This window comes from Microplitis demolitor, chromosome 2 (assembly GCF_026212275.2).
Source record: "Microplitis demolitor isolate Queensland-Clemson2020A chromosome 2, iyMicDemo2.1a, whole genome shotgun sequence".
Classification (NCBI taxonomy): Eukaryota; Metazoa; Arthropoda; class Insecta; order Hymenoptera; family Braconidae; genus Microplitis; species Microplitis demolitor.
The window spans coordinates 24,330,704-24,351,943 of NC_068546.1; the positions used below are offsets into that span (position 1 = coordinate 24,330,704).

General features: G+C 25.0%; 2 protein-coding genes across 3 annotated transcripts; one reads left to right on the forward strand and one right to left on the reverse strand.

Moving 5' to 3' along the window:
* Window positions 1-2,993: 2,993 nt before the first annotated feature.
* On the reverse strand, window positions 2,994-4,935 carry LOC103572195 (homeobox protein 12). Its single transcript, XM_008550680.3, has 2 exons — window positions 4,292-4,935; window positions 2,994-4,090 (listed from the first exon to the last, which is right to left on the reverse strand). The coding sequence occupies exons 1-2, from the start codon at window positions 4,727-4,729 to the stop codon at window positions 3,704-3,706; spliced, it is 825 nt and encodes a 274-aa protein (XP_008548902.1). The 5' UTR covers window positions 4,730-4,935; the 3' UTR covers window positions 2,994-3,703.
* Window positions 4,936-5,312: 377 nt separating this feature from the next.
* Window positions 5,313-20,542, forward strand: LOC103572196 (formin-like protein). 2 transcript variants are annotated; one of them, XM_014445360.2, is made up of 15 exons: window positions 5,313-6,368; window positions 10,892-10,975; window positions 12,477-12,563; window positions 13,215-13,294; window positions 13,455-13,594; window positions 13,676-13,854; window positions 14,311-14,703; window positions 14,788-14,904; window positions 15,472-16,002; window positions 16,076-16,343; window positions 16,549-16,676; window positions 16,783-17,502; window positions 17,570-17,683; window positions 18,046-18,148; window positions 18,976-19,066. In XM_014445360.2, the coding sequence occupies exons 1-14, from the start codon at window positions 6,084-6,086 to the stop codon at window positions 18,118-18,120; spliced, it is 3,201 nt and encodes a 1,066-aa protein (XP_014300846.1). In that variant the 5' UTR covers window positions 5,313-6,083; the 3' UTR covers window positions 18,121-18,148; window positions 18,976-19,066. The 2 variants fall into 2 exon arrangements, with proteins under 2 accessions (XP_014300846.1, XP_014300843.1); XM_014445357.2 differs by lacking the exon at window positions 18,046-18,148 and having other exon boundaries at window positions 18,976-20,542.
* Window positions 20,543-21,240: the final 698 nt, after the last annotated feature.

The window sequence follows — 21,240 nt, forward strand, 5'->3', positions numbered from 1 at the left end:
AAGGTATCAAATAATTAAAGATATATGATCTCATTAAAAAAAATAATAATCATCCGCGAACACGCGACAATATTAAATGAAATTTATTTTTAAATTTAAAAATATAATATTTTATAAATGAAAACGAACTATAATAAATAATTAAAAGAAGAATATGATAATTGAAGTTGTGAAGCTGAAAATTAATAAAGATTTTCCAGAAGTATATAGAAACATGTATGGTCGATGTCAAGTATAAGTAATAGAGTAGTTTAATTGTAATTGTACTGTACCTTGAGCCACTTTGTTGTAATCCCTCGTGCCCTCTTACCTCTATAATACATTACATGTTTCTATTTTTTGTCAATATATATATATATATATATATATATATATATATATATATATATATATATATATATACATATATATATATATAAATGTATATATATATATTAGGTGTAGTAACATCGAGTAACAACAATGCGGACTTAAAGACCTACCTGACCAAATCAATATCGCAACCTTAACTCTTATCATAATATACAATACATACAAAACACGTACATATTTATATATATACACATATACATGCTTAACTTGATATATATATTCGGATTATATTTCATTCATGATTTACTTTAACTTTATCGTAACTGATCACTTTTTATTTTATCCACTTTGTATTTTTTTTTTAAATTTCCCGCTAAAAAATTTAAAATTTTAAAAAATTCGGGAAGTTATAGAGTTTTGATTTTGGACGTAATTAACTTGATTTATGTTCATTACTATAATTATTATTTAGAAAATTGGTTTTATTAGTCAATTTTTTTTACTGAAAATTTGAATTTTTTTTTCGAAAAAAAAAATAATAAAATATTTGAATTAATTTTGAGGAAAATAATTATGGACGTAGTATAATTACTTTTAGTATAAATACTGTGTAAAACACATAAAATTATTTAAAAAAATACAACGAATATTCCGCTAAACGTCACACAAATGTCACACAGTCAATTTATATATTGAGTTTAATTTATTTAATATAAATAAATTAGCGAGGGTGTATTTAAAATTGATATGTAATGTAATGAGTAATGAATGCCTAAAATAAAGAAGATTTTATATAGCTTTAAATAATCGAGCTCGCGATGAGACCAATTCAAATAATTAAATTTAAAATCAAATATTAAATTATATTCTTATCTAAAAGATTTAAATCTATTTCCATATAATATATTATTGTAATAAATTTATTTACCTAATAGATTTTAAACGCCGAATAATGATTGTAAATTATGTGTTTGTAGAGATGGATATTTATAATCGGATGTAAATAATTATACATATCTAATTAGTTTTAATTAATCATTATTTAATACCCATTATTTTAGAGTTTAAGGACATCCTCACTTAATACCTCTCACTTTTTTTTAATATTCAGTGAATTTGAGTAAATAAATTTTGGCGGGAAACATTTGAAATTTTGAATTAGAAAATTGGTATAAAATTTAACTAAATTTTACTTGACTCCAAATTGATGACAATTGTAAGTTGTCATTGAATAATTTTTAAAAAGTAGGAGGTATTGTCAGAGAATGTCTGAAGAAAAAAAAACTTTAGGACTCTTGACACAATTTGTGGTACATAAACTATAAATTTATACATTAGTGCAATTAAATATATGGACCACTGTATTGTATTGTAATTATTATTAACAAAATAAGAGGCATTATTACAATTCGTCGTTTTTTTTTTTTTTTATTCTTTTTAAACTGACCAATTGGTATTTTATTTTTTTTTAAGTTAAGAATTAAAATTTTCAAATTAATGGGCACATTATTAAATGCGATGCACGCAGTGGCGGTAATGTGATCTTGTCACGTAAATTAATAATTTAAATTCAAATTTAAATAATTCATATTTATATATTAACTTATATTCGCTATGACAGTAAACTTTTGAAGTTTGCGTGTCTACTTAACTAGAACACGGAAATTTATGAGATAACTTTTAGGTAATTTTCAAAAGTTTTCTACTGTGGAAAAAAAAATTCACTCTATATTAAAAAAAATTTCTGTATCAAACTTCAAAATATATGACAGTTTATAACTTTAAATTTAAAAAATGTTAACAATTTATTTTGGATCATTTTGAAAATAAATTTGAAATTTGAATTTTCAAATTTCGCGCCAATTGCAATCGCATTTCAAAATGTACCCAATTAAGTAAACCCAAAAAAAAATTTGATAATTTAATTATTTCGTTGTTAATAATAAAAAAAATGTGGAGATAAAATAAATTTAAAAAGAAATAGAAAAAGAAAATAAATAAATTTAGTTTTGTAAATAATTGGGACCAAAAATTATACAATTATAGATTCTCAAAATATTTTTGAAAGCTTAAAAAATTTAAAAAGAAGTATCACGAATCTCATTGCAGTAAATAAATTTATTTCTTCCCAATTTTAAACTAAAAAACTTAGAAGTTTTCGTATTTTATTATTAATAAAAGTAATTAAAAAAAAAAAAACAATTAGTACATATCAAAAATTCATAAATCACTTATGTAAAAATGTATAAAAAAAAATCAAAATTATTATTATTTCAACAATCATTTTTCTTAAATTTCAAACGACATTGTAGCCGAATTTTAAAAAGTAATTAATTAATTAATTAATTAATAATAATAAATTATAAATAGAGCTTATAACTTTGAAAATCAATAAATTATTGATTTGGCATAAAAATGCCAAGTACCAATTACCAAATAACCTTCCATATCTATTTAAAACCATTGAATGTTAGGATAATTAACAAAATAATTAAAAATTTATAATATATAATTATGTATTTTACATGAAAATTTATTATTTATTATTACTAATATATAAAAAACTATTAATGTCCTTCGTCAATATAAATATATAGATGGAGCACTATTTTTTGTACTTACATGTACTAATTATTTTAATTATTAATAACATCTGTAGTCAGTGTATATACATATGTATATTATCATAAAAAAATATAACAAAAGTAATCTTAGTAGTATTTTTAATTCATCTTTTTTTTGTTAAACGAAATTTATTTGCCATTTTTTTTCAAATAAATTTATGATTTTTAAATTTTTTATTTTTCCCGCCGAAAAATTGGAGTGCTGATTTTAGTGTCACCCGAGTTTTTTCCAGCAATAAAACAAAAAATATATATCTGAATAGAATTTAATTTTTAAAAAATTTGAATTTTTTTTAAAAATCCGCGGGAAATTTGAAACAAAAAAAACCGGTAATGAAAAATAAAATTAATTACGAAGTTTGGGATAAAATTTCTTATTAAAAAATGATTTATCATGTTTCTATAATTATTTATTTATAAATTTATAAAATAATATTTACAGTAAATTATTGCCGAGTAAATAATTACTCATATTTAAAAAAAAAAATTAATTTAATTTGAATTTCAGTGAATAAGAAAAAAAAAAAATAAGAAAAACGAATTCTCAAAATGAGAAATGAGATAATGGACACAATGTCTTACAAGCATTTATGAAAATATCAATTCTCATATAAATCTTGATTAATTTCAAGTTAATTATGTACATATTTGGAGAGAATTGCACATATCGGCAATATATTTACACTGTAATCTCGTCACAGCCATAAAAGTCTCATTGAAGAGATTATTAGCCAATCAAATTAATTACAATGACCTCCAGCTTGCTATCATTTACAAGATTGACAGTCAGTTTCGTCATTTAGAATTTTCTCCTCTGAATTTACATCTCCAGTTTCTAAATCCTCATCGATTCCCTCCTGGGACAGTGGAAAAACTCCTTCATCCTGGGAATCGACGTCCTTACAATCAGAGTCAGTCTTATCGCTGTCATTAAATGAGGTGTCATCTAAATGACTCTGACAAAAAGAACTATCATCAAGTTTGCTTTTACTCAAGCTCTCGTCACCCTGACTCTTATCTTCCTCATCATCATTATCAGCATTTCTAGACCTGGTTTTTTCCCATTGTTCTACTAAATCTTTCCAAGGATCTTCAAAAAATGATTCATGTACGTAACTATTTCCATTACTTTCTTTTTTTCCTTGGTAATGATTCTAAATAAATAAATAAAAATAAATCAACGTAAAAATAAAAGAACACAAAAAAAATAAATGATCTTGAAGTCAGCAGACAATTAACAATTTTCAGATTTTTTTTCAACAAATCATTGGGGCCTTTTTTTGAATTTATGGTTTTAAAAAAATTCAAAAAATCATCAGAAGTTTGTTGACTTCAATAAAAAAAAAAAAACTTACCGAATTCCTACCACGTGAGTAACGTGGATTAAATTTTGGTGAAAACGATTTATTAAAATTACCACGTGGACTGGAACCAGGACTGTCATTTCTACCAAGAGAGTAACGTTGATGTTGTCCATAAAATTGTCCTGTTTGTTTCTGGGTATGATAAAATGGCGATGATGGTGACAAAGTTGACGACGGAGATGAGAGCGATGGTGAAGGTAAACTGTTGCTAAATGGCGATGGTAAATTATTATTAAATGGAATATAATCATCACTTGAACCACTGGTATTTAATGGCTCATTATTTGTCGTTGATGTCGGTGATATAGAATTAGCGTCATTATTTTTATTATTCCAGTAACCTCTTTGTTTACGATAATAAGGTTTAGGTGAATATTCACTTTGTCCCTGATGACGACCACGTGGTGTACTAAATGGTGACTTATTCATTTTTTTAAAAATTTAAATTTAATTATCACTCAGTAAAATATTTGAATTTTTTAAAATTATTTATTAATTTTTACCCCAACAATTTGTTTGTACAAAACAAAACTCAACAAAACCAACATGGACACTTTATGTAATCGATATTGATAAATCGATTACACTCAATCGATAACTCGAAAGTTTTTAGATTTTTATAAAAAAAATTTTCTTCAAGTAATTAATTACAAATAACTTACAATTTAATTAATTAATTAATGTCTAGTATTTAAAAGTACTTATTTAATTAAATAAATTTAAAATTTTTATTATTGCCGCGCTTTGCGCATGCGTCAAAATTACCGACTGCGCAGTATAATTGCAGCAGAGTCGAATTTAAAATTATAAATAAATAGAGTAAATAATTAATTTTTAAAATTTAAAAAAAGCGCGCGTTTAAAAAATTTAAAAATTGATAAGCGCATTTTTTAAAAATATTATTTTTTAAATTATTTACTCTATTTATTTATTGTTTTAAATTTGTTTGGTACACTCACACTAATATACGCAGTTCGCAAATAACGCGCATGCGCGGTCTTTTTCAACTTACGGCTGTCTTGTAAATTAGTCGCTTGTGGTCGCTCGCGTCGATGACAATAAACTTTAATACTCTTGGGTCCGCACCCGTTTTCATAAATAAAAGACTGTAGTTTATTATTACTTGTGTGTACATAATTGCTTGATGATACATAAAAAAATCCATGGGGGCTGGTGTACTCTCAATTACTCTCGGTCTCAATGAACGCATCGAGTGTCGTGTTGGTGCGCGTGTGTTTTTTTAAAAATAATTTAGTTTTTTTTTTTTACCAAATATTATTCTACACATAAATAATTACGCTGAATTTGAATTTAAAATTTAAATGATTTTAAAAATAAACTCGCGCAATTTTATTTAAAATTAAATTAACTCGGAGTACAAAAGTTGGTAATAAATAAAAAAAAACGTGGCTTGTAAACCGGCAGAAAATCACGTGTAAATAAAAGAAAGAAAAAGTTTGTTATTTTTGTGGTGAATTTATAAATTAATTGAGTTTATTTATTATTATTGTTATTATTTGTAGATACCGAGTTATGATTTATTGAGCAAGTAACATCTTGGATAAAGACCGAGCGTGACTGACATTTTCACTTACTTTGTGTACAGAGAGAGAGTATGCACGAGAGTTAAGTTATTTAAATAAGAACGAGTGCGAGATCTTTCAAATGACGGGTAAAAAAATAATAAATTCACCCAGTGACTCTCATTTTATTTATTTTATTTTAAAATATAAATAAATGATAAATTGAGATAGAATTTAATTGTAAGTAAACAAGCACGACAATGGGTTTGGGTCAGAGTCGCGATGCTAATGGAAATAGTGACGGCTGTGGTGATGCTTCTGTTGATGGAGGTGATGCTGGTGTTGGAATGCGAGATGGATTGGGTATCAAAAGCACCACCGGTCAACAACATCATCAGCAGTATCGATATTGTCAGACGCCGAGTTTGGGAACTGGGAGTCTGGGTGGACCACCACCGCACACTAGGAGCGGGAGTGTTAGATCCACACCGAGACAACCTATGCCCGATACCATTGAACTCGAGAGACGTTTCACTAAAGTCCTTGTAAGTTTATTGTCATGCTTTTATTTTTTTTTATTTAGTTTTTTTTAGCCTAGGTTTACAGACAAATAACAATTTTAGTTTTTTTCAAGATGTTAATTACAAAAAAAAAAAAACTAAAAATATGCACATGTAGAAAATTTAAAAAACTACAAGTACAATTTTTTAAAATATTTTTTTTATTATAATTTATCATTTTAGAAAAAGTCAAAGGATTAGATCTCGGCTAACTTTTGTATCATAGAAAACAATCAAGAATTTTTGAAATTTTTTTTTCAAGGAATAAAAAAAAATAAAAACTAAAAAAATGCACATGTAGAAAATTTAAAAAACTACAAGTACAATTTTTTAAAATATTTTTTTTATTATAATTTATCATTTTAGAAAAAGTCAAAGGATTAGATCTCGGCTAACTTTTGTATCATAGAAAACAATCAAGAATTTTAAAATTTTTTTTTCAAGGAATCAAAAAAAATAAAAACTAAAAAAATGCACATGTAGAAAATTAAAAAAACTAAAAGTGCAATTTTTTAAAATATTTTTTTTTTTTTTGTAATCTATCGCTTTTAAAAAAATTCAAAGACTATCAGTCGTCGTACTTATCATATTTTTTCATGTCAATGTCAGAGTACTCACTCTCAGATGTAAAATAATAAAAAAGTGTACTTGAATATGTTAATTACGCTGTAAATTTTGCTGTCAACTTAAATTTTTTAAATTCATGATTTATGACTTTATGAGCCATAATTTTTTTAATTAATTATGATGTCATTTCAAGATTACTTATTATGATTATGCAATTAAATAGCCTTGGTTTATTGTTTTACTACATATTTTTTTTCCGTAAAAGATATGAATCATTGGAACGGTTTCAACGTCAAGATTAGAAACTTATTTAAATCATGCTTCAGTACTTCTCTTAATTGTTTCTATTTTAATAATTAATTTTTTTATATAATTTATTATAAATATTAATTACCATAATTTAAAATATTTATTATTTATTCCATTAGTATAAAAAAAATGATTAAATACATAATTAAGCCGAATGAAAGAAAGAGTAACAAGAAAAAGATTCAGAGCGAGAATTAAAAAAATGAGAGATTAAAATTCCACAAGTGCATCCATGAAGTTTGATATGACACCGCAATGTGTCACGTCGTAATCGCGGTTTCTATATTTCCCAAGTAAACTTTTTTTTTCCATCTTACGTCTCTCCGCTTATTAAACCATAAACCAATACATGAAATAAAATAATTCCTTATCGAATACAATTAACTCGCTTTCATTTTTATTTCACAATTTTTTTTATTTATATATTTATATATTAATTTTCATATCCTCATGCTTCCACGTAAGAGAAAAACCGTGATATTGTAAACCGTACATAGCAGTACAAATTATATAATTAAATAATGATATATATAAGTAAATATATATAAACATGTATGGATAAAGTGTTTAACAATTTGTCAAAGTAATTTCAAAGTCATTAGCCCCGAGTAATGTTGAAGACAACGAGCAACGACCCATCACAAACAACACGGACACGAGGAACGAGTACTCTACTCTCTACTCTCTTCCTCAATACAAAAACTACTCTCCCTTTACTTAACTTGTCTATATTTTACACACGTTGTGCTGCTTTATAAACGATCTCTTTGGCTGGCAACTGTATTTATTCATCCATAACACGTGACTATGGTTTACTTGGGTTTACTGTAGTCCCTGTCGTCCCTGTAGTCCTATGCCTTTTACATATGTTTATATATATATGTAGATGTATATGTATATGTATATGTATATAGATGTGGGAGGCATACGAGTATTATACAGCCGGACGCGTTTGACTACCGTTCACTATCGGTTAATACCCAACAATATAATAATACACACAACAAAAACCTATTCGTTTCATTCGTCAATTCGTCCTGTTATGTATGACTCAACATTGCAATTTTAATTCTTTGTTTATATTATTTACCATTTCCTATATGTACTACGTGTGTTAATATATGTGGACAATTGTTGTCACTTTGTCTAGGCTTAAAATTTTAACTACAATTATTACTTTATTTATTAATTAATTATCAGTTATATACTTTTTGATACTGTATATTTTTATTTTAATTCAAAATGACGTTTATTTGCTACCATTGGAGTATTAATTTTTTTTTTCAATTCATATTCATTTTTTTTTAATAAATATTTACTGTTATTTTCGTAGAACAGTGTCATGGTATATATTTATATATATGTTATTGTTGAAAAATTGTGATTGCACAATAATTATGTTGCTTATCAGCTACCATTTGTTAATCGTCATTTTTACTCCAATATATTTTTATTTTTATTGAAAATTATATTTATTTATTCAAATTTTGGAGTAGGAATTTACTTAAAATTCTAATTCATAAATTTTTTTAAAATATATATAAATATTTTCATATATATGATTAATTATAAAATTTTTACTCCGATATATATTTATTTTAATTAAAAATAAAATTTTATTTAAATTTCGGAGTATTAATTTTTAAAAAATTCTAATACATTTTTTTTTAAATAAAAATTTACAATTATTTGCATACAATGGTGTCACTACATGTATATATGTGTATATACAATTAATGACAAAATTTACTCCAATATATTTCTACTTAAATTAAAAATAAAATAAATCTATTAAATTTTTGGAATAATTAATTTTTAAAAAATTCTGATAAACATTTACGATTGTTCCCGTACAATGATGTCATAGTATATATGTACATGTATATACTAATATATAAAATAAAATACAATAGTATGTGATGGTGAACGAACTAAACGCGAAGAGAATGACGCGTCACTTAATTTTAGACTTTGCTCACTCATTCACTACATTCATCATATTAATATCATCTCTAATATATATTTATATATTTATTGTCAACCATGTAAATATTTTTTCTTAATTTGTTTATTGATAAATATTTGTTGTTAAATTTGTATGGTAAAATCGTGTAAAATTAATTGATAAATTTAATCTTAAGTAATTACGAGTTATTTAATTTATGATAACACAGTTTTATACTTTTTTTATTTAGAGATTTTAATTGTAATAAATATGTTGGATGTGAATGGGTGTAAGTTAATGTTTTAAAATAAAAATAAATATGCTGATAGATGAATGGACTCATACATACGTAATGTGACATTCAAGTGAGCGGATGTTAACGAATTATACTTCCCGAAGATAAAAAAAAATTTTTTTTTTATTATTTTTATTTACTTTTTTTAGTTGAAGAGTAGAATAGAAAGTATTCATCTTTTAATAGATGACGAATGACTTGCAGTATATTTCAATGTGATTTTAATTATTTATTTTTATTTTTATATTTGTAACCGACTATTATTTTTTTAATTTCATTTTTAATCTCTCCTTTATTTTAATTCAACATTTAGTGTCTTTTTATGAGTACTGTAATTAATTATAGATAATTATAAGCTACGAAAATATGACTATCTTTTAGATGATAAAAAAATTAATTTAATTTTGTCAATTTTAATTAATTTCATACTTGACGTAATGAATTTTATTTTTTTTTAAAGTCGAATTGTTTTATAATAATTATATACTTTCTGTTAATTATTAACATTATTTTTAATTAGCTTTACATTTTTATAAAAATTTGATTAATGTTTTTTGTAAGTAAATAAGTTAAGAAATTTAATAACAATTTTATATTTTAATAAACTAGAGTATTAAATTTAAAAAGAAAATTTAATGTTTAGAACTTGAGTAAATTTTTTTTGAAAAAAAAAAAAAAAAAAAAAAAAATTTACTCAAAAATTTGGAGTTTAAAATTTCTTAAATTTTAAAAAATTGTTTTTTCACTTGAAGAACTCCAATCTTTATAATTTTTAAATATAAGATGACAGCCAGTAAATTAACGCATAGTCAGTGAATGTACGGTCATATTTTTAAAATATTTTTGATAAAAAAATTCCAAAAAATTATAAATTAAGTTCTAAAAGTTGTCAATTAAACAGCAATCAATTATTTTCTTTTTGTCATTGTAATTAAAATCTAAATGACATATATAAAAATTAACTAATGTCTATAAAATATATATATAAAAATTAAAATTTTTTAAAATTAAATATATATCAAAACTTTAGAATATAGACATAATTTTTAGTAAATTTCATAGAAATCTCTGCTGCATTTATCCTCATGGTAGAATTTAAAAAAAATTTCGCCATAGTTTTTCATAATTTGTCAAGTAGATTTCAAAAATCCCATAAGTTCAAAAGTTTATATATATATACATATATCTTTGATGATTTTTGACCTCGAAATTCATCAAAAATATCAAAAAAATTAATTTCTAATTAAATTTTATCTCAAAAGCGAAATAAAAAAATAAAAAATCAACTCCTAGGCTTTTTTTAAATTAAAAAAAAATAAATTTATTTAATTATATTTTTGACTAGGGTAATATAATACTAGTACTAAAAAAAGAAAATCCCATATGTTATAGGCATCAATGGATTTACCACCCGACAAAGCGAAGCTTTTGAAGCAATACGACAATGAAAAGAAGTGGGATATCATATGTGATCAAGTAAGTTCATCATAATCATTGTATACAACTATTATACATCAATATATACCGACAGAAAAAAAAATATGTACAGACGTTTGTGTTCGAAAAAAAAATATTGAGCATGATATAATATTAAATAAAGACACGCGAGGTATACTAACACATGAGTAGAATAGTGTTATTGCAATTTTAATTTCAATCGATATCAATCTCTACTTATATATAGATATATATATATGTTCTATGTTATAGCATAGAAAGTCTATGTAACAAATGATGTAACATTCAGAATAATAATCTCTTGCAATCATACAATTCATGATTCAACTCATATATTTTTTCATCAGTTACATATTCTTATATTTGATGATTTATCAAAATAAATATATAATAACTTGATATATTTTTTAGTTCTGAGTCCTAAGAAAATTTATTTCTTAATTTCATATTGAAAAATTTTTTTCGCGTCTCGAAATCCTTTTTTTTCTGTATATTTTATATATTTATATATACTGATAAAGTGTGTACATTTATTAAGTACTAAATGATATCATGATAAATTTAATATCTTTTTTATTTTTAGAGCCGACTTTCGCGAGATCACAAGATCGGTAATAATAAGAGCACCCGAAATTTGATACTACGGATTTATTTATCGATAAAAATTGATACATGAGTAAAGCGCCGGGTTATTCACTGTATTATATCTTTCGGATACTATATATATATGATATATGCCGAGTATATGAGACGGATGTAATGCAAGCCGCGTTATTATACTCAAAAAAAATGTAAAAAATTATTTTCGCAGCATCCAACACGTGTTTTGATACTTTTTTTTTTTTTTTAACAACCAGGAGCAGTTTTATTTTTTAACCGCCAGTTTGTTAATAAAAAATTATTAATTCACTTTCCCATAGTAATAAAAAAAATTTATGGAGACAGGTAGTGAAAATTTCAATAGATTTTTTTTTTTCATATATATATAAGTATATAAAAGAAATAATAATTTAATAACTCAAGTGTTTATAGTGCAATTGATGAATCGTTAAATTATATAAATATAAAATATAATAAAATGACCTTCGAGTTAGGATTTACAACCGGAAGAAATTAAAAAAAATAAAAATTTAAAATAAGAAGAGAAACTTTTTAGCTTAGACAGTTTTTTTTAATATTTCTTATGTGGCTTAAAATAAGTTTATTCTTAGAACCCACAAATTATGTGCATACATATAACATGTATGTTCACATATATATGTATATATACATATATAACATATATGTATACATACTAATGTAGGCATGAAAGAGATACTAAATACACGGATGGAAAATTTAATTAGACATTTGTTTACACGCATTTTTGTAATAATATAAATGCGTGAATTAATTTTAATTTATTTGAACACTTTTATCTTAATTATGTACATTCTTTTATTATGTTTACTTGCTCATAATTTATTTATAACAAAAATAACTGGCATCTACTTTAAAAAAATTGAAATTCATTTTTTAGGAAAGAGTTCAAGCTAAAGATCCACCGTCTCATTATCTTGCCAAATTACGAACTTACCTGGACCCCAAAGCATCAAGAAGTCATCGAGTATGTTAATTATTTTTAAAAATTCATTACATTTTCTTTAATTTTTAAATTTGCCGCGAAAAAATTCAAATTTTTAGTAAAAAAAGGATCCGTATAAAAAGCCGATATTTTACACTAATAATTGAGGCTACTTCCTGTTACAAAGTAATTACAATTATAGATACTAAATTTTACAGTTTCTACTACAAAATTTGAAGGTTGATAACCTGTTTGTTATCAGGGACTGAAACTGTAACGTTTCAGAAAAATCATGCACCTGAAAATCGGTTTTTTGCGCAATGAAGACAAAAAAAATTATCAAATTTTACTGCTTATGAGTTAATTGGGGGCGGGCTGTAATTTTCGGCTGACATGCGAAACATTTTAAAAATTTAAATCCTGTAGAGTTTTTACTCTTCATTTTCGTTTCGCGAAAAATGATCCGGTCTTCAGGTACATGAAAATTCGAAATTTTTAGTTTTTAAATAGAGAAACTTCTGACATTTGAAACTGCAATTTTTCTTTGAAATTTTCAAAATCGCATTTGTATAAAACTTTTTTTTTAAATTTGCCGCGAATATTTAAAAATTTTCTGTTTTGTTTTTTAAAAAAGAAATTAAATATTTTTCTAGTTAAAAATGTATCACAAGTTATAATTAAATTGTTATTTAGAAAAGAAAAATGGTCGGTGAATCAACGTCTACACAAGTTCTGAGAGATTTAGAGATATCATTACGTACAAATCACATCGAGTAAGTTCTTTTAATTATTTATAAAAATAATTGTAATTATTAAAAACTTTCTTTTTTAAATTTTTAAAAATCTTTGCACTTAAACACTAGAATATTTATGACTCACTGGAAATGACTGCGTAATTATTTAAATAAAAATTTATTGTTAATAATTTACTAGATGGGTGAGAGAATTTTTGGATGAAGAAAATCAAGGATTAGATGCATTAATAGATTACTTAAGTTTCCGATTACTTATGATGAGATACGAGCAGCGATTGATGGAAATCCGTACCGAGTCTGAGGAGAAAATCCAAACGAGTGAGTGTTAAAAAAAAACTTAATGCCCATAATCCATAAATTAAAGAAAGAGTTTAAAATAAATGATTATTTGAAACGTAGGTGGTGTAATTGAGAACGTGACACTTAATAACGGGTGTCTGCGGCCACCTCTACACGAGCTCAAAGATAGTCCGAGTGTTAAAAGACGTTCGAGACATGTAGCTAAACTAAATATGGGTGAAGCTAAAGATGACATTCACGTTTGTATACTTTGTATGCGTGCTATTATGAATAACAAGGTACATTATTAACTTCCTGTCATATTTATTTTATTATTAAATCCTACGGGCAATAATTCATTTAGTACAGAAAAAAATTATTTCTCGCAAGAAATATTTTATATTATGAATTTAAAAATTAAATTTTTACTTTCAATTCATGATCTTGAAGTTAACAGACAATTAGAAATTTTTTTATTTTTTTTAAACCAAATCAATGACAAAAAAAAAACTAAAAATATGCACATGTAGAAAATTCAAAAAACTATTGGCGCTATTTTTTAAAATATTTTTTTTTTTACAATTTACCTCAAAAAAAAAATCCAAAAATTATGAGACATCGGCTAACTTTAGTATCAATTCAATTTTCGTAAAATTTCTTTAAATAAGAAATTATTTTTTTCTGTGTGCATTATTTATATGTATATATATATAAATACATATATTTATTTATATATTTATTTATTTAATCAACAGTATGGCTTCAATATGGTGATACAACACAGAGAAGCTATTAATTGTATCGCACTAAGTCTAATTCACAAAAGTTTACGAACAAAAGCACTGGTACTCGAACTATTAGCGGCTATTTGTTTAGTAAAAGGCGGACACGAAATAATACTATCTGCGTTTGATAATTTCAAGGAGGTTTGTCTAGAAAAAAAGAGATTCGAAACATTGATGGCGTACTTTACTCAATACGATAATTTTCACATTGAATTTATGGTTGCCTGTATGCAATTTGTAAATATTGTCGTCCATTCCGTAGAAGATATGAATTTCAGAGTTCACTTGCAGTATGAGTTTACGAATCTCGGTCTCGATGAGTATTTAGAAAAATTACGACACACTGAAAGCGAAGATTTGCAGGTATTTTTATTTCATTTACTCTTTACTATCAATCCTTATTTAGTTTTATTTTTATTATTATTGTTTTTTTTTTTTTATCTACAGGTTCAAATCTCAGCTTATCTGGATAATGTATTTGACGTAGCAGCTCTTATGGAAGACAGCGAAACTAAAACGGCTGCTCTAGAAAAAGTTGCTGAACTAGAAGACGAACTTGGTCATGTAAGTATTTTTTTTTTTTTTTTTTAATCCTTATACATTTTAATTTACATAATCTTAAATTGGTCAGCGCAATGTAATACAAGTTATCTATGAATTTTATTACTGCAATATCTATGATAAAATAAGTAATTGTCTTTTTACAATTTCGAGTAATTGTTTTTTTTTATATTATTTTTAATTAATGTCATTTTTTAATCCATGTCCTCTAGTTTTTTTTTAATAGATTCCATGACCTGGAACTGTCATACTAGAATGTCAAATTAATTTTTTTAAAATTGTCAAAATTTTAATACGGTCATTAAAATAGTCATTGAATATTTATGAGACTAAAGTTATCTGTCTGATAATTTGTGAATTTTTTTTCCAACAATAAATGATAAAAAAAAATATTTGAAAAAATTACACTTATAGTTTTTTAAATTTTCTATATGTGGATTTTTTTAGTTTTGTTTTATTGCAATTAATTTGTTGGAAAAATCCGGAAATTGGTGCCTGTCAATTTCCAGATTGAGAATATTTTAAAAGAGGCACTGTCTAATTTAAAATATATGTAATTATTTATTAAAGGCGCATGACAGAATGACTGAACTAGAAAGAGAATCGCTGTCAAAATTAGCAGAATTAGAGACTGAATTGGGTGCGATAAAAGTTGAATATGTTGATGCGCTGGAAGCTAGACGATTAGTTGAAGAAGAACTGGCGGCACTTAAAAGACAAAAACAAGACTCAGCAAGACGACAGAGTGTACTAGAGAGCAAGATAATTGAGCTCGAAACCCTCACGGGCACACTCACCAAAGGCTCGACAGTTGCTGGTTTATCTAATGGAACCGCTGGGCTATCAGCAGCCACGTCACCGACCTCCGAGAATGTCGTTTCCTCTACAGTATCAATGTCGCCGATCGAAGACTTAGTCAGACCACCAGCAGTAGCTGCTCCACCGCCACCTCCACCTCCTCCTTGTCCTCCCCCACCTCCTCCGCCGCCTATGGTCCCCATGGCGCCTGGTGACAGCAAAATTACTTGCTCCTCCACCATTCCTCCTCCTCCTGCAGGAATGATGCAGGCTCCCGATGGCGCTATGACTATCAAGCGAAAGGTTTTACATTTTTCATATTTTTTATTTTAATTTTAATTAAAAAAATTTATAATTTTACTTATTTAAATTACAGGTACAAACAAAATACAAATTACCGACACTTAATTGGGTTGCGTTGAAACCCAACCAAGTACGCGGTACGATCTTCAATGAATTAGATGACGACCGTCTTCATAATCACATTGATTTCACTGACTTTGAAGAAAGATTTAAAATTGGCATGAGTGGACATGTTGCCAATGGCACCAATGAAATTGATGGGTTACAAAGTTTCCCTAGTAAACGGTTTAAAAAACCCGAAAATGTTTCATTATTAGAACATACTAGGTTACGAAATATTGGTAAGATTATTATAATATAAATATTTATGTTTATCTTTTTTTATTTATTTATTTTTAAATATTAAACCAAGACCAGGAAATAAAGACTTATTGCTCAATGTCATCACATGAGCTGATAAACAAAAATTTATGTCTTTACTTCCTGCATTAAAAAATAGATTTAAATTTTAAAAATATTATTAAAAATTTTAAATAATTTTTTTAGCGATATCGAGAAGAAAAATGGAAATGCCAATAGAAAAAGTGATAACGGCAGTAAATGCACTAGATTTAAAAATTCTTTCTTTAGAAAACGTTGAATTATTGCAACGCATGGTACCTACGGAACAAGAAGTAAGTATTCAAATTTTTTTAAATTTAAAAATTCAAATATTGACAATAAATATATGAAATGAAAATAATTATTAAATTAAATATTAATTATTAATAATAATTCTAGATAAAGGCTTACCGAGAATATATAATTGAGAAGAAAAATGTAAATTTATTAACAGAAGAGGATAAATTTTTAATGCAATTAGGAAAAGTTGAGCGAATATCAACAAAATTATCAATAATGAATTACATCGGTAATTTTTTCGACAATTTACATTTAATTACGCCTCAAGTACATGCTGTGATATCTGCCTCAAGTTCAGTAAAATGTTCGAAAAAATTACGCGCTGTGTTAGAAATTATTTTGGCATTTGGTAACTATTTAAACAGCAGCAAGCGCGGCCCCGCTTACGGCTTCAAATTACAGAGCTTGGACACTCTGTTGGACACGAAATCGACCGACAAACGGATGTGTTTGCTTCACTACATCGTTGCGACGATAAGACTTAAATTTCCAGAGCTGATTAATTTTGAATCAGAGCTCATGTACATCGACAAGGCCGCCACCGTTTCATTGGAAAATATAACGACAGACGTTCACGAGCTGGAGAAAGGAATGGACCAAGTGCGCAAAGAATTTGAATTGCGCGGCAAAGAAAAACATAACACAGTTTTGAGAGACTTTTTGAATAATTCGGAGGAAAAATTACGGAGATTAAAATCAGATGCGCGTATTGCGGGCGATGCATTCCGTGAGTGTGTTGAATTTTTTGGAGAAAGTCCGAGACAAGCTGATGCCAATACATTCTTTTCGTTACTCGTTAGATTTGCAAGGGCTTTCAAGGTAATTTTTAATTTTTGAATTTAAAAAATTACTGATAAAAAATTAAATTTATTTATTTAAAATCTAGGCTGCAGACCAAGAAAATGAACAAAGACGTCGACTAGAAGCAGCTGCTGCAGAAGCTCTAAATACATCTGAGGAAGTTACGAAACGTAATAAATTAAATCAAAAGAAGCAACAGGTATTTATTTTTAAAAAATCATCAGTAAAAAAAAACTTATTATTTAAGCACGTCTTATAATTTTCTCTGTGTGATCATCAGTGCCTTTTAAATAAATGCATGCATGTGATAATGAACACAAATAATACTAGACTAGTCATTAATTTAATGATGTAAATAAAAATAACTGCACGACTTTAGTTGATAAAATGCATGCCTATCGTTTTGAGTCTCATTTCAAACGGTAACGTGATTTTAATTATTTTTTGCTGATAAAATGTGTGGTGTTGAAAAAAAAACAAGGTAATAAAGAACAAAATACGTCACCGGTACTTACACGACGTGTTTTTTTATTTGTTACATATTTATTTGGGTTTAAAAAGTCACCGAAATTTTGCTGTAACACAAACAAGACATTGTTACATCGTCATCTCAATGAACTGGAGCTCAGAACGTAACATTGTAGAAAAAAACAATTAATATCATGTAAGTCCTCTCTTTCACACTTGACTCTGTCTTTTAATTTCATTTATTATGGACAGCTATCAGGTTCCTATCATTTTATTACCGATTTATCAATTACTGGCTAAATATTTCCTATCAATTCTACTTTCATACTGATTTTAATCTCACTTTTTTTCATTATAATTATTGACTTAGATTAATTTGGAACTCCTATAAATAAAAATTTTATTGTAATATCCGGAATAATTTAAAATTTGAATTTTTGAAAAATTACATTTTTTTTTTTTGGAATGTCTTTAAAAAAAATTGTCATTACAGTTGAATTAGTGACAAAATTTCCTCTTATTTGAGTACCCACATCAATATATTTAAATAAAGTTATCATTAGTAATTAACTCGCGGTTAATTTGCGGGTAATTAATAAATAAATGACTGTAATTAAATATCGTGGTGTGGGTACTCATTTTAAAGGGAATTTTGTCTACATTAAGAAAATTACATCAAAAAAAAAAAATCATCAGTTTTTTTTTTTTTTTTTTTTTTTAAATAGACAATAGGTAAATAAATAAATAGGTAATAAAACAATAGACTGATACTTTGCCATTTCTTCTTACCTTCCTTACCTATTCATTTTAATTATCATTATAATTGTAATTGTAATTATCATTTATTAGTATCATTAATCATTAATAATTAATTATTAATCCTTAGATGTATAATTATTGAATAAAATAGAGCGTAAAAGGCACGATGCGGTAGCTTGCATTGATGTTGCTACAGAGAATTAAATGTAATTAAAATTAAAATAAATAAATTATTAATTTTTCATTTTTTATAAATTTTTCAAGGATGCTGTAATAAATGAACTAAAAAATAAGACTCGTTTAGTACATGAGAAAAAATTATTGCAACAAGACGAAGTGTATAATGGAGCACTGGAAGATATTCTACTTGGATTAAGATCGGAACCTTATCGTCGAGCTGACGCAGTGCGTCGTAGTCAGCGTCGACGGATTGATAATCACAGATTATCTCGTACTGCTGAAGAGCTTGAATTTTAAAAGAATAAATTTATTTTATATAAATATTTAAATTAATCAAAGGTGAAAACGTCCATGGCTGCACAAATTTTTTTTTGTTTATTTAATTGAATATTTTTAAAAAAAACATATTTAATTTTTTAAAAAATGTTAATTAAATTTGTTTATTAATTTATATATTTTTAGTTTAATATTTAAAAAATATAAATGATATATATTTTTCAAAATTATCATAAATAGTTTACAAAAAAATATTTTGTAAAATTTATATCTGATAGCGAGAAAAAAATTTTTAAATTGTATTTTTGTATACAATAACTCAGGCTCTCTTTCTTTTTTGATACTGATATTTATTACCATTATTTTTATACATTATATATATAGATAAATAATTAATGATAATAAGAAATAAAATAGAAATAGAAATGAAAATACAAACAAAAATTAAATTAGCTGTGACTGTCAATTAAAAATGAACAAAAACAAAACATATCCATATGCCAGCGCTTAATTACTTTGTACATTTATTTTGATATTCAAATTTTTAGAACAAAAAAAAAATTGATAGCAAAAAATTTTGAAAAAAAACCGTGTAAATATGTATACACATTTATATATTATATATATTATAAGTATATACATTTATATGCTCAAGTGACAACACTTTGATAAAATATAAGAAAAAATTTACCATAATTATTATGTCTACATATATTATATATTATATATATTATTATTAATTTAAAAAATGTGATGAAGAAATTATAAAATAAAACTGCCATTTAAAAATTTATTTGAAATAAGCACGTGCCATTTGAAATATATTATTTAATATTTTATTGAGTTTTTAAAATATTTAAAATTTCTAAATTTTTTTTATAATGGCAGGTTTTATATTTATTTATATATTTATATATATTAGGGCTAGAAAAATAATTCAAATTTTTTTAAATTTGTATCGAAAAGCATAAAATAATTTGAATTTTTTCCAGCTATCGAATGTCGAATTCTATTCCATTTTTGAATTGATTAATTTGAATTTTTCAAAGTATTTGAAATTTACGAATAATTCAAAAATTTTTTTTAACAACAAAAATTGTATTATTTTTTTCAAAAATTCAAATTTTTGACAGAAATAAATCAAGCTGACACAATTGGAATTAATTTCAAAAATTACAAATAATTCAAAAACTTGCGGGTAATTTGAAAAACCACAAATTATTCAAAAATTCAATTCGACTTTCAAGTCGAGTAGTTGTAATCAATTACATTTATAAATGATTTTCACACCTCTAATATATATAAATATACATATATATGTTTAGTAATATATTCCATAAGTAGTAAATTAAAAATATAAAACTTTCGTTAGATAATTAAACTCCAAATAATTACTTTGTATTAATTTTTATATGTAAATAAAAATATGTTTATATATATATTAAAAAAAAAATTTCGATTTTGAATTTATTTAAAAATTATCTAAAAAAATTTATAATCTTTTTTTATTAAATTTATAATCAATAAAAATGAATTATTTCTCAAAATTTTGTTTATTTATTGAGATCCTACAATACAATAATAATATGATAATTATAATAATAAATTATATACATTATATAAAAAGGCACAATATATCTACATACTTTATATACATTAATAGTAAAAAAATTAAATTAATTATTAATTAAAAAATCAGTATATACATCGAAGACATTTTTTAAAATTTTATTAAAAATATATAATAGTAATTAAATATTTTAAATAATTGCATGTAAGGAAGAAATCAATTGATTAAAATACAAATCACAATGCAATTACTATATCATAAATTTTAAAATTAAAAAAATAATAATTAAAGCTTAACTTTTTATAAAATTACTCCACCTTATTACTAATTATTGAGTCGTTTAGTTTAAATATAAAAAACTTTTTTTTTACTAATTATTCATTACTAATTACTAATTACTAATTTACGTTTGTATAAAAAGCACAATGTTAATAAAATTCCATTGTCAACAATTTGTTCACAAAAAATTTTCCAAAAATTCAAATTACTTTTTAACAATTTTT

Excerpts from the sequence above, each read along its gene's own strand:
- LOC103572195 (XM_008550680.3), bottom strand. The coding sequence starts at position 4,729 with ATGAATAAGTCACCATTTAGTACACCACGTGGTCGTCATCAGGGACAA. Across the intron at positions 4,091-4,291 it reads ACTCACGTGGTAGGAATTCG|AATCATTACCAAGGAAAAAA; the intron begins GTAAGTTTTTTT and ends TTATTTATTTAG.
- LOC103572196 (XM_014445357.2), top strand. The coding sequence starts at position 6,084 with ATGGGTTTGGGTCAGAGTCGCGATGCTAATGGAAATAGTGACGGCTGT. Across the intron at positions 13,295-13,454 it reads TTACGTACAAATCACATCGA|ATGGGTGAGAGAATTTTTGG; the intron begins GTAAGTTCTTTT and ends ATAATTTACTAG. Across the intron at positions 17,503-17,569 it reads GATTTGCAAGGGCTTTCAAG|GCTGCAGACCAAGAAAATGA; the intron begins GTAATTTTTAAT and ends TTTAAAATCTAG.